The 13,717-nt window shown below is 34.3% G+C and overlaps 1 protein-coding gene across 1 annotated transcript in view; it reads left to right on the top strand.

The window, feature by feature from the left end:
* Positions 1 to 10,578: 10,578 nt before the first annotated feature.
* The window catches only part of C6 (complement C6), a gene marked incomplete at both ends in the record, with an annotated part of 45,723 nt that continues 42,584 nt past the window's right edge, over positions 10,579 to 13,717 (top strand). Inside the window, 3 exons of the mRNA XM_084233775.1 lie at positions 10,579 to 10,721; positions 12,075 to 12,231; positions 13,449 to 13,593. Coding sequence (XP_084089901.1) covers positions 10,579 to 10,721; positions 12,075 to 12,231; positions 13,449 to 13,593 — 445 coding nt within the window. The remainder of the gene's footprint in view (positions 10,722 to 12,074; positions 12,232 to 13,448; positions 13,594 to 13,717) is intronic.

Genomic DNA, 13,717 nt, shown 5'->3' with positions numbered 1-13,717 from the left:
GATTATTGCTAAGGAAATTTTATTGTAATTTTTTGGGTAATGAAAATTAAATTCCTTAAAATTTATTTTTAGTGAACTTCTAACTTCCTTGATATGAGAAATAACATTGAACAGTTTCTTTGTGTTTTGACATTTCTTTTTCTTCTCATCACTTTTCAAGGCCAAAGTTGCATACAGAAACACAGAGGAATAGAATGGGAAGATTAGATAGTCCCTTCACAATGTATTCATATGTCATCAAATCACCACAATGGTAACATCTTTCAGGTAACCAGTGGCAAGCATGAGAAGTTCACCTCCTGCAATATGCGTGGAGACAGAGAAAATAATTGGAAAAAAGAAGCCATCCTCTTGCCATACTTGTTCAGCACTAATCTTGTATGCATTTTGGATATCTTCCATTAACTCATTGTCAATGCTGATCATGTAGTGTGATATTCAGTAAAATCTACCAAGAGAAATGAAATTCTAAGGATTAGGAATCTGTTGGGTAGGATTAAGCTTTTCAGGAACACAGATTATGGCAATATCTATGAATTTCTTATCACTCCCACCGTTAACCAGTTTTTTTCCTCTTGAGAGCATTATTATTCCTGTAGGGAGGGAAGAGCACAAGAGTCCATGGTGATGGTTCACTGGTGTCTGGGTGGTGGTAATTTTATGGGGACACCTGAGAGGAAAAATCAAACATTTTACAAAAATGAACCATGATATAAAAGTAATATATATATTATTATATATATATATATATATCCCTGTAGTGAATGCATAGTTTAAAGGAAATATTATAAGATACATTATGGAATTTATATGAAAACTATAGCATAAAGGTCTAGTATGGGGGTGCAGTTGTATGAGGACTAGTACTAAGAGTATATTGATAAAAACAAAACCGAAAAAATGTCTAATTTGAGGGTGACTAGTATTGGAGGGAAAACTCAAGAAGTTAAAAAGGATGAAGTAGTAGCTTTGGTTGGCTGCCTTAAGACTTTTTTTCCAACCATATAAATAGATTAATAAAATAAACTATTTTAATGAAATATTAAAATTAAACTGCCAAGAAGGCTTATTAGATTCTTGCTGTTTTTTTAAATTGAGTTTATAAAATGGCCTCTTTCCTGATTACACTCAAAATATTAGGAAGTCTATTAAAGGAAAATAAGCATAACAGAATGATTTGGGGTGACCCTGGGAATACTGAAAGATAATAAAGAACTAAGTAAAACAAATTCCACTAGAGAGCATCACTATTACTTGTGGCATTAATTTGACAAGTCACTGAAGTACCCAGCGTCTTAGGTTCTCCTTTATTTTTATTTTTTTTTAATTTATTTATTTATGCATATAAGAGCTGGGGTACAGACCATAGGTGTGGGGGGTGAGAGGATTCACCAGAGACAGAGTGGGGAACAGAACAGGCAGACTGACTGAAATACACTGCTGAGGGGAGCAGCAGGCGAGACAGGAGAGGTCTGCCTTGCCATGTGGGTTTCTCCTTGGCCAGCTGGGGATCGAACTCATGCTGCAGAGGCTGTAGATTCCTTCATAGTGTGGTGCTTAACCCCTTGCGCCACCAGGGAGGCCCAGGTTCTCCTTTATTAATAAGGCTATACTTCCATTAAAATGAGCTGTAAAAATGGTGAGTAGGTATAGGTAAAAAGGTGTTTCGCATCACCTAGCATCAGGGAAATGCATATCAGAAGCACAATGTGATGTTACTTCACATCTGTTAGAATGGGCATCATCCAAAAAATGAGGTAACAATTGTTGGTGAGGATATGGAGAAAAGGGAGCCTTTGTATATTGTTAGTAGAAATGAAAATCGATGTAGCTATTATAGAAAATAGTATGAAGCTTCCTTAAATTAGAAATAGAACTACCATATGATCCCGCCATCCCATTTCTGGGTGTATAGCCAAAGGAAATGAAAACAGAATATTAAAGAAATATCTGCACGCTCATGTTTATTGCTACTTTATTCACAAGAGCCAAGATATGGTAACAACCTCAGTGTATTCTTCAGTTGATCAATGAATAACGAATGATGATACATGTACATAAAGGAATATTATTCAACATGAGAAAGAAGGAAATTTTGCCATTTGTGACAGTATAGAAAAACCTGGAAGGCAAGATCCAAGTGAAATAAGCCAGAAAGAGAAAGACAGATAACTCATGACATCACAAATGTGGAGTCTAAAATATGAAGAAAAAAAAAAAACAGAAAAAGTTAATCTCATAGAAAAGTGGTTGCTAAGGTAGGGGAGGAAACAGGGAAAGATTGTAAAGGGATACAAACTTTAAGCTCTAAAGTGAATAAGATTATGGGAATCTAATGTAAAATGTGGTAACTAGAGTTGCTAACAATTATATAATTGAAATTTGCTGAAAGAGTAGAATTTAAATATTCAGATAGATAGATGATAAGGTTACTGATGTGTTAATTAACCAGACTGTAGGATTCCTTTCACAATACTTCCATAAATCATCAAATCACCATGATGTACACTTAATCTTACAATTTAATTTGTCACTTACACATCAATAAAACTGGGGTTTGCGGAAGGTATGAGGACTATCACAACAAAGCTTTCAACATCCTTTCAAGCTTGAAGGAAATAATTCATAGCTCTCATTCTTTATGTCTTCCTCCACTCTTCTTGCTAACTGGTATGGCCCTTTTTCGTCTAATAAATCTTAGCTTGAATGTTTGCCCTTCTTGCTTTCCTGACCTCCAAACCTAAATTCCATGTCCTTCATACTTTCTCATAGTACTTTGTTATTCTTACAGCATTTTATTATATACCTTCCAAGTTATTAATTTTAAAATATTACATATTTAAGTTACTTTAAGTATTTAATATTGGTTTTATCTAGTGTACTGAAGTAAGCAAATCACCAAGGAGCAGAATCATTAACATCTGCAGCTAACTTAGCAGGTTCTTATAGACTTAGATTTTCTAAAGCAACTTGTCATATTTTTTCCACAAAATCATAGGGGCAGAAGAAAATAGTGGCAGAAAAAAGTAATCTGAATTTTGAGAAGATGTAGTATTTAAAAAAAATTAAATGCTTCTAAAATGCTATATAATTTGCATATTTGTATTCTCTCTCGTCATCCATTAGATAATAAATTTTACATGACAATATATTTTTCTCTTTTGTTCACTGTTCAACTGCAATCGATACAAAAATGATGGGTACTTGTATGCAACTAGATGAAATAACCTGTTAAAGAAAATAGATTGATGAGAATTTCACATGGGAATAGGAAGAGAATTACAAAAGGGAAGAAAAAGAGGATTTTCCTTAAAAAATGTGCATTGCACTGTGTTCAGGAAGCCAAGAGTAGATTGAGAAGCAGTCATTCAGCTTGTCAGTTAGGTTGCTGGTGGTCATTGATAGAATAATCCTTAGGTTGGTTGTATTTATAACCAAGTTTCAAAGAGTGAAGTTAATAAGGAGTCGATGGTAAGAAATTAAATGTATTTAATTTCACCTATCCTTCTAAAATTTTAGTATTAAAGGAAATGAGCATGGTAGCTTGAGACCAAAGCAAACTTCCTGTTCCTCCAACTAAGAGTTTTGATCTTTTCTGAAGTGAAATAATTCTCTGAAGTGAAATAATTCTCTAAAGTGAAATAATTCAATTTGCAATTTCATTTTATCTACTCATACACTGACTGACAAAGTATACTCTAAAGGGCTTGTGAAATAGACATGGTCATTAGCTTCAGATCTAATGAGAAATTATGGTATTTTTGCTGTAATGATAAGTTGGCATGTGAATACTTAGCATATGAAAAAGCCTACAGATAGCAGCTTCCTCTGTTCATTATCTTATGTTTGGGGTTATTTTCTTGGCAGAAAGTACCATTTGGCTATGAATCTATCATCATTAGGAGAGGAATAAAGATTTAACAGAATACATATTCTCCTTCTGGAAAAATGGTAATTGCTCCATCTTAACTTTCCATGTCCTGGCTCTAATTTCCTCCTACACCCTTATGTTCCTTTGCAATTAAAGGTTTTTTTTTCTACGGGTCAGTCTGCATTTAAGCTCACTAGCAACTTTCTATATTATGAAACCCACAGAACATTCTGTATGAAAAAGGTATTCTATGCCACTTTAAAAACTCCAACTCAATCACCTTAGGAAAAAAAGTGAATCTAATTTTAGGATTTCCAGCATACCAACTAGGAAAAAAGTGTACATACATAAATGATATGTTTACTTGTGCAGTCACCAAATACTTTCTTTCCTATTTATCGTCTCAGATACTCAAAGGAGTAACTATTTCATTAGTTCAGTCTTCCACACTGGTTTGTAGTATACCAGTCTGCTTTCCTTCTTGGCCTGAAATGTCAATCCTTAAAGTCTCAGTACATTATAGAAGAAACAAAACATACTATAAGCATGTAACTGTGTTCTGGCTCTTCCTTACTCTGGTCTTGGGCAAGTCACTACTACACATGTTAAAACATGTAACTGGAGTGGCAGTTCCCACCTGTACTTCAAAAACTTATTTTATTGACATGACATTGCATTATAGTGATAGATGTTTTAGACATCCATTGTTGAGAATCAGCCTGTTTATATGCTACATGAACTTCACCACTGAAATTCCAAATCTACGCATCAATATACCATTGTCCAATAAAACTACTAATTGGTCTTATAGTTTAAAAGTTTATTTTTGTTTGACTGGTTCTTCTGTTTGTTTTCTCTATAGTACCACATACAATGTTTGTCTTTTTTCTGTCTGGTTATTTCACTGAGCATAATTCCCTCTAGGCCCATGTTGTTGGAAGTGGCAACATTTCATCCTTTCATAGCTTTTATAGCTAAATATTATTCCATTATGTATATAGGCCACATCTTCTTTAACCATTTGTCAACTGATGGATTTGAGTTCAATTTGTCATTTGTCAATTTAGATTGATTTCAGTTCTTGGATATTATAAGTAGTTCTACAATAAACATGTTGCAGTCAACCCTTTGAATTAGTGGTTTTGCATTTGGTGGAGGATACTTAACAGTGGGATAACTGGACCTTATGAATTTTAGTTTTTAATCTTTTGAGGAATTTTCATATTGTTTTCCATAATGGCTATACCAATTTATATTCCCACCAACAGTGTATAACAGAATGACAATAGAAAGAAGGAAGGAACATACCTCAACATAATAAATGTATAACAAACCTATAGCAAGGTTATACTCAGTGGTAAAAACTGAATAATTTTCCTCTAAGATCAGGAATAAGACAAGGATGTCCCCCTCACCACTATTATCCAATATAGTGTTGGAAGTCCTGATAAGATCTATTAAAAGATAAAAATTATCCAAATTGGAAAGGAAATAAAGCTATACTATTTGCATATGACTTGATAATACACACAAAATTCCAAATTGGGAAACAAAAAATAAGTAAAGAAGCACAATAAAAGATAAGCAATGAATATGAATTCACAGATGGGAAATCAGAATGTCTGGCAAAAATCCAGGGATGCTGAGGTTCACTACTGATCAGAGACATGCTTCTCAAACAGCCATGAGATGTCACTTTACATACATCCGATGTAGTATCTGTTGATCGACAGAAAACTAATGTTTGTTAAGAACTGGCTAGTGAGACGCCCTCGGACACTGCTGGTCAGAGCTTAAATGTGTAGGCTTTATAAAGAGCAGTCTGGAAGTCTTTATGAATTTTCTCACAAGCTCAAAAGGAAGACTATATTATAGTTACAGATAGTTAAAGGCAACAAAATTGCACACAAAGTGAATAGGGAAAATAAATATGATGCTATAAATTTCTAGGCTCTGGTAGGTTTATATTGAATAAGACTCAGAAGCATAATGTTGAATGAAGAAATCAAGTAAAACTTTTAGCAAAATACTGTTTCTCTAAATTATAGCAACAAAGTACAAATATATAAACAGAACATAAAATTGTACATGACACATAATAATTATTGGAATATTATTAATTTTTAATTAGTAAATAATGAATATTAATATGCCAATTATATATAATATGAAATAAAAATAAAATCTAGAAGTATAAATATAAATAATGGAAAATGAGCCTTTTTATTTGGGGATATACATAATCTTAATAATCCTATGTAAGGACAAACATCAAATACATTAATACATGTAACTAATCTAGTGAAATAGTGACATACAATAAAAGATTTTGTACAGATCAATGATGATAAGTTTCTACAAATTGTGGAATGTAATCAATTCCATGCATTTAGATCAAAAAGATGTGTAATATCACTTAAAAGTTACTTTTCATCTATGTTTGTATGAATACTTATACAGGGAGACTTGTACATTATAGCATTACTTGACTAGAAGTATTTACCCCAGTAGTTTTGTCTGGCTATGAAAAATGATTTTAACTTTTTTCATACTTCTCCAATTTTTTAAATCTTCCTCAATACATATTCCAATCAGGAATATAAAGAATCTATACATAGTTTAATTAAATGGGTATACATTACTAAAGGGAAAGGTGATTTTAAGCAATCAAAGAGGAATAAATGCAATCAGAGTTGTTCTTTTATTGGTTTTTATTTCTTTGTTAATGCAGTAGCAATACCTATTCCAATACCCCTTGAGTGGAAAAATCATTGAAAATTCAGGACCCTGTGTAATATCTCCCTCAGAGTTTCAGGATTACTGCAGATTGAAGTAATCATTTTCAAAGTTCAGAGTTTCCACAGAATGTTTATATTGTCAACATTCTAGGTGTTTTTAGATCTCTGGAATGTGACCTTGTGGAAGCTAGCATTAGGGAAAGAAATTTTGTTTGGATTATCATCCAAACCCTTTTTATTGTGAATAACTATAGTTTCTTAGTCACTTGCAGGCTAGCTCCCTGGACACCACAGACTGCTTAAAGGTGAGTGACAAAGTCGTTTTATTTATAATCTTCATATTACAAAATGGTAGATCATGTTGTTAACAAATTTACTTTTTCATGCATGATAATACATAACTCAGATTATAGTCATTTCTTTATCTTTTTTTATTTTATTTTATTTATTTTTATATTCCCCATACAATTGCAACCCCCTTATTTTGATCCCAATCCCTTTTTTTCCATGCACACCACCCCCCATGGTGTGTCTCTGGTTCATAGTTGTTTGTTGATTTTGATTTTTTCTTTCTTATAGTTATTCTTTTTCCTGGTCCCTTATTTAGGTTTTCTAGATTCCTGCTATGAGTGAGGCCATCCGGTATTTTTCTTTTTCCTTCTGGCTTATTTCGCTGAGCATGAATATCTTTGTCTTTTAAAACAAGAAATAACTACATTGTTGATATTATAAAAGAACCAAAGTTTCATGTTTGTTAGAAAAATGTTTTTTCAGTGAACTGCTTTGTTGAGATCAAGTTTTTCTATGAGTTAAACTATAGTTAAAAGTAAAACAACTGAGCCACTAGCTAAAAGATCAATTTTGTGTCTGGGCTCCCCCAATCTATCTGAGCAATGGTAAATATCATTTCTTTAGCTTCAGGAGCACACACAGGAGAAAAAGCTAAGAGATTCAAGAAATTTTTGAACAGATAGAAAGGAAGAACTTATGGCTGAAAGCAAAGTAGATCATAGTCTATACCTGTGGGGTAAGATGTGTTGAATTGCCTTCTGGTCAAATCTTTCTTCATGGGGTTAGTATCTCAGAACAAAACAGGTCAGAATAAGATGACCTGCTCTCTACACTAGAATTCTCTAAATGTTCTACAATGCTGTCTTCAATGGTTCAGTGGGGTCACTGATTTTTAAGAGTTTAAGAGGGGATGGAAATTATAAGAAAATTAGAGAATTGCTGTTCTTCTTGTGTGGCAATGTGGTGGAATATTTTTCCTATTTTCTACTGTTCACTAAAATTCCCTTATTACATGTTTGTATGAAAATTGTATGGTAATGGTAAACTGTCCATACATAATTTTAGATAAACTTCCAAATACCTAGAGATGTTGGAAATTAATAAATAAGGATCCATTTGTTGTTATATGAGTCACATTAGTAATAAAAAGTTAGAGAAATAATTATCTCTATTTGAATGAAAATTATCCTTTTAATATAAAACAATTCTTACTCATAACAATATTATATTATAAAGAAGCTACCAATTAGCTCTTTTATTAGCATTTCTGAATTAAGAATCTTTGACGTTACCATCTTAATTTATACCATTTTCCAAATTGCCTCAGAACAGTTATGGCCAAATAGATCAGAATACGTTATAATGGCTCTATTTTTTCAGTCTTTGATGATAATTGAAATAAAAATCACCTATACTTTTCAAACCTTTGGCAGTTACAACAGATAATATCTGCTGAGCACTGATAATCTCTTTTAATTCTGCTTCTCCCAATCATTTCATGATAATTTCATAAAATGCTTTAAGAAATTTGTTTTCCCTCCAATTGAGAGAATTGCTTGGGAAGCTATCACTTCAGCATCTAATAAGAAAAACCAATAAATAAAGAACCACAAGAAACCCCTCCGTTTAGTTTTCCTTGTTGAAATGGTTCCGGTATGAGAAGATCCCAAACTGGGGAGAGGGACATTGGGTGGTAGTCTGTCTAGTAGCCAAAAGGAAAGCTTCCCATTGTTTAGGAACCTCAGCTCCCAAAGGCTCTTGAAGTCAGTGAAAAATTCCCCAATCCAGAGCTTGTATCTGAAGATTAGGACTCAATCACAGCCTAAATTCTGTCTGGACACCATTGTCCTAATGTGCTGTGATTCTATGCTGCTGAGGAAAACCAGGAAAGGTGTGTTACTTACCGGTGAACTAAGATCAACAGGCAAGTGTAGAGATCTTTAGAGGCTCTCATTTTATGATTAAAATAGCCTGTGGTTGCAGTGGTTTATCTATGAGTTGGATAAAAATCCTTGGATAAAAGACATGGGGAAGCATCTTCAGTTTCTGTCTACTTTCCCCAGAAAGCAATAATGGATTCTATTTCTTTGTATCTCACTCAATGTGAGTGTCACAGAAGAGACACTCAAATGTATGTCAATTCCATTTTAAATTGAAGGACATGTTCAGACATAATGTCAGTGAATTTGGTTGCTTTTATTCCAGTATTTTTCTCTGATTTGTAGGAGAATTCAAAAAGCTTACCGATTTATTAAGAAATTCTAATTTCTGAGCATATTTGAGAAACAATTTTTATATCTGATCTCAAGTTTTGGGCTTGAATGAAAATTTTAAAAATGATGAACTTCACTTTTTTTTAAAGTATCCTTTATCATAGCTAAGAAACATAAAGTAACCACTTTAAAAAACCCTCTAAAACTCTTGAGCCATATTTTAGTAGGGCAATTTGGTAACACCTATCAAAAATTTAAAATTATGTATCATTTGAACCATTCTGCTGCTAAAATTCTGTTCCATTGATGTGCATACAAAAATATGCTAAGATACATGACAAAGATGCTTATTGCAGTGTGTGCATATGCAGAATATACACAATTAAGATAAAGTTGAGGCCAATCATATACAACAGGTAAAACTATGCCAAAAAGAAAAAAAAAAAAGAATCCAGGATAGACAATATGGAGAAAAGACAATTTTAAATTCTTTTTCCCTGAAGGCAGACTTTTTTATTCAATACGTTTATCTGTTGAGATGTTAATAGCATTACTTCCAACTGTTCAGATATATTTCCAGTTTTTCAGTGTGTATATTAATTCTTCCATTGAATATTCTTACATAGCAAGTGAAAGTATCACAGATCTGTTCACCAAGATTTCAAGACAATGATCAGGGTCCCAGAAACTAAAAGCACATTCATTCTGCAAAGACTTAGTCTTTGAGAGGAGCATTCGGATGTGGGAATTGTGTTATTTAATAAGAATGTTAGAGCATGGAGGGGCTGGTGCTGGTGGTGGTAACCACACCACTATAGAAATGCAAGTGCCTTGGGGAGGAATGGAGCAACAGTCACATAAATGGGGGGCTGCGCGTCAGGAGCTGTGATCACAGAAAATGGCAACTGCTAAAACTAGCAAAGATGGGAGGCAGAGGATTTGGAAATGGAGGGAATGGAGGATTAATTGCACACTAATCTCCTCAGGTGCCTCCTGCTGTCTAACCCAAGAGAAGCAAGACACAAGACACCACATGGAGTGCCATTTGTAATGAACCAACTCGACATGGGAAAAAGTAAGGAAAGATGTATATGGAGAAAATAAGTATGGAAAAACAAGATTGTTTTATTTTGAATGGATATGTCATCTCCCACTACTTAAGAACCAAATTGTCAATTTTATAAAATAAAAGCCTGCTAGTATTTGAAAAAAAATACAGCCATTAAAAAGAATGAAATAGGTATGCATCTAGTAATATGCAAAGATTTCAAAGTATATTATGAAGTGAAAAAAGAAAATTTCAGAGTAGTAGGCACCAGATGTTCACTTTTATGTGTATATATTTAAAGAAGGTGTATACTTGTGTTTTTCATATATATATATGTATGTATGTTTATATATATATATATATATATATATATATAAAAAATACTATTCCTTTTCAGGGCCTAGAGGCTCTCAAGACATGGCTAGATACTCCATCTTGTTTTTCATCCTACTGAGTATTGTGATTGACAAGAGCCAAACCTGTTTTTGTGATCATTACTCATGGACTCAGTGGTCGAGCTGCTCAAAAACTTGCAATTCTGGAATCCAGAGTAGACAAAGGTGAGTGTTAATGATGTAGCTTTTCTTCCTGTCATGGGAACTGTTAATTACAGTAATATCAGGAGTGCTACCCTAAGCAATGGGAAAAATATATCTGAAAGTAAGAATTCCATTTGGTTGGAATTTGAGGTCTTTTCAACATAAGATTGAAATGAAGTCTACTTTTGTTCTCCATAAAGTTGAGGCATTTCAAAGAAATTTAACTAAGAATCTGTAATATTTTCAGCTATTTAACTCAAGCTTTTTTACAGTCAGCCTCTAACTGCTTGCCTACAGTTAGTGAGTTAATTATAGAGAATTTTCTACTCATTAAACTGAGATTAACAGGACCTCAATTGAGCAGCATTGCTAGCTATTAGTTTGATTGTTGGCATGTACAAGAAGGCAAGAAGACTGTGTTTACTGATAACATTTAATAATTCAGTCTTTTCCCCAATTCAGATTACTCAGCCCCCACGGTTTCTTTAAATTTGTTAGAGGTTTCTAAAGTACCATGGAGATGTTCACATGACTTTTGGGTAGAAAGACATATATTTAATGTGTTTTAACTGTTACTGTACTTTTTAGAGTCTTATTTTAGGAAATTATTTTTCCGTATGTATTATCAAATCACCCATTGACTTCCTGCAACAAGCCATCCACTAAGTGTAAAACAGATTTGCTTATGATACTCCTCTTACTCAAGAGCCCTCAGTGGCTCTCTACTGCTACGAAATAAAGCACAAGGTGTTCTACCCGCCTCCATCTTGTACTTCTCAGCTCCATCCCACAAACTCCTGCATGGACATGGTATGCTCCTCTGCTTGAGTCTCTGCACCCACCCTTCCCTTTGTTGTCTGAGCATTCCCAGAGCTTTCCAAGGTATATCTCCTGTCACCTTCTCTTTGAATCTTTGGCCCCCAGCACTGTCACTCTTTCTCCACCATTGCTATTACTACATTGTGGTGTCATCTGTTAAGCAATTTGAAGGCACTTTCTTCTTTCTTGTCTTTGCCTTCTAGTCCCTCCCAGAAATTTCATTAGAACCTGCTTCATGGATGTGTGACCTATGCAGGAACACAGGATCCCACACTCAGAAGGTCTCTGAGTTTGGCTTAATGTTCTACTGTCTCTGTCTTGAAATTTTCAGTTTCAAACAAGAGACCCTCCCATTTTTATTTTGCACTAGGCCCCACAAATTGTACATCCAGTTCTGAATTCCATTAAGTAGTCACAACTGCACATATGCCAACCTGCCCGATTTTCTATGAAAACATTCTTTCCTTTATTAATGCTTAATGACATTAATGCTTAGTGGACTTAGAGTCACTGTAAACACATTCATTCTAAGCAGCCTTTTCCTCACTGTTACAGACAAATAGTAGTAGATCAGTACTATTGGGCGTACTCTTGTGATCAGCTTTGCACCAAGCAGGAGACCCGACAGTGTAACTGGCAAACTTGTCCTATCAACTGCCTCCTGGGAGATTATGGACCATGGTCAGACTGTGATCCTTGTGTTGGAAAACAGGTAGGTGACACATGAGCACACTCAGAAAACCTGAATCACAATAAAATGCTCACATTCCCTGCCAGACTTAATAATCACAAGTGACAAATTTCTTCAATTTCTGAAAATAAACTATCCCAACTTCCATTGCAGGAAAATTCCATTTAGAAATATTTTTATTTTGATGAACTCATTTTATATGTTTTACTATCAAAAGGAATTCAAAAGAAAAAGAAGCATCAAAAGAAAATCTGCCCCAGGATTGATACTGAACTTGCCCAGCCCTGAATTCCACTGTCTTTGTCCTCTAGATGCTTAGAAAGCAAAGCAGGTGCTAGGAAATGAGGGTTTCCATCCAAGATTTAAAATTAGAAAGGAGGCACATTAATCAAAAGCCTGATACTTTGCCCTCCTCTAATTTTCCTCTCTGCATGGGAAAGCCCCTCTGTTTGCTGTTCCCAATTGCAATATTTACCTACCTCAGACTCCTCCCTGCCAGGAGAGTGGCCCATATGAACTGTGCCTCTCCCTACCCCAAACAGGGAAAGTGCTGAGCATTCACACATTTGGGAAGACAACTAAAAACTAACCTCATACATGGATCACTCACTCTTTGAGGGAAACTGTTCTAACCTCACACATCATCTTATTCAAAGTTCATATCACATTGTGCCTTCTTACCCATCATTAATTAAAAAAGGGTGTATATTGTGTCTTGGATTTTTTTTTACTTCAAATCCTGTCTTATTTCTGGCATTCTCTGACTCTGTTTTACTACTTCCCATTGAAAATCTTTAAAGTGTGAAGAATGTGTCAACCTCAGTTTCCATGGTGACCTCCCTTTGTGAAGGAACCCCAAAATCCTTTCATATTTATCACTTCATGCTATCTTTAAGAAGCAGAAGGAATATTGTTATTTCTTTAAATAATTTAATACATTCAGAAGACTCAGTAAATATTTGTACTTTTGATTTAATTTAGAAACCTATGATTTTCAAAGTTAGAAGTCTTAGAAATCTCTTTGTCCATTTCTCACTTTACAGGTTGGCAAACTGAGACCCAGGGAGGTGACTTTTCTAAGGACACACAATAATGGAGCTGGAAAAATTATTAATAAATGTAGGAAATACCATCATAAAAAAAATAAAAACCACAGTGATTGAGAAACCCAGTTTTCTTCAAAATCACTTAGCTTTGACCCTGCCTCATTTACTCACCCTGCTCTCCTTTACTTCCAGTTTAGAGTTAGATCCATCTTACGCCCCCATCAGTTTGGAGGAGAACCATGTACTGAACCACTGGCGACTTCGCGAGCATGCCTTCCATCTAAGCTCTGCAAAATTGAAGTGGTAGACTGCAAGAATAAATTCCAGTGTGACAGTGGTAATGTACTTTGGAAAGTGTTCTATCTCCACTAAAAATGACTTGACTAAATAAAGTTATTCCAACTGACTACCAGTAAAAGTCATGATAGAAAAGGCCCACCATATTTTAAGCATGGGGAGGT

The sequence above is a fragment of the Talpa europaea genome (assembly GCF_964194135.1).
Source record: "Talpa europaea genome assembly, chromosome: 5".
Classification (NCBI taxonomy): Eukaryota; Metazoa; Chordata; class Mammalia; order Eulipotyphla; family Talpidae; genus Talpa; species Talpa europaea.
This window is presented reverse-complemented; position numbering and strand designations above follow the sequence as displayed.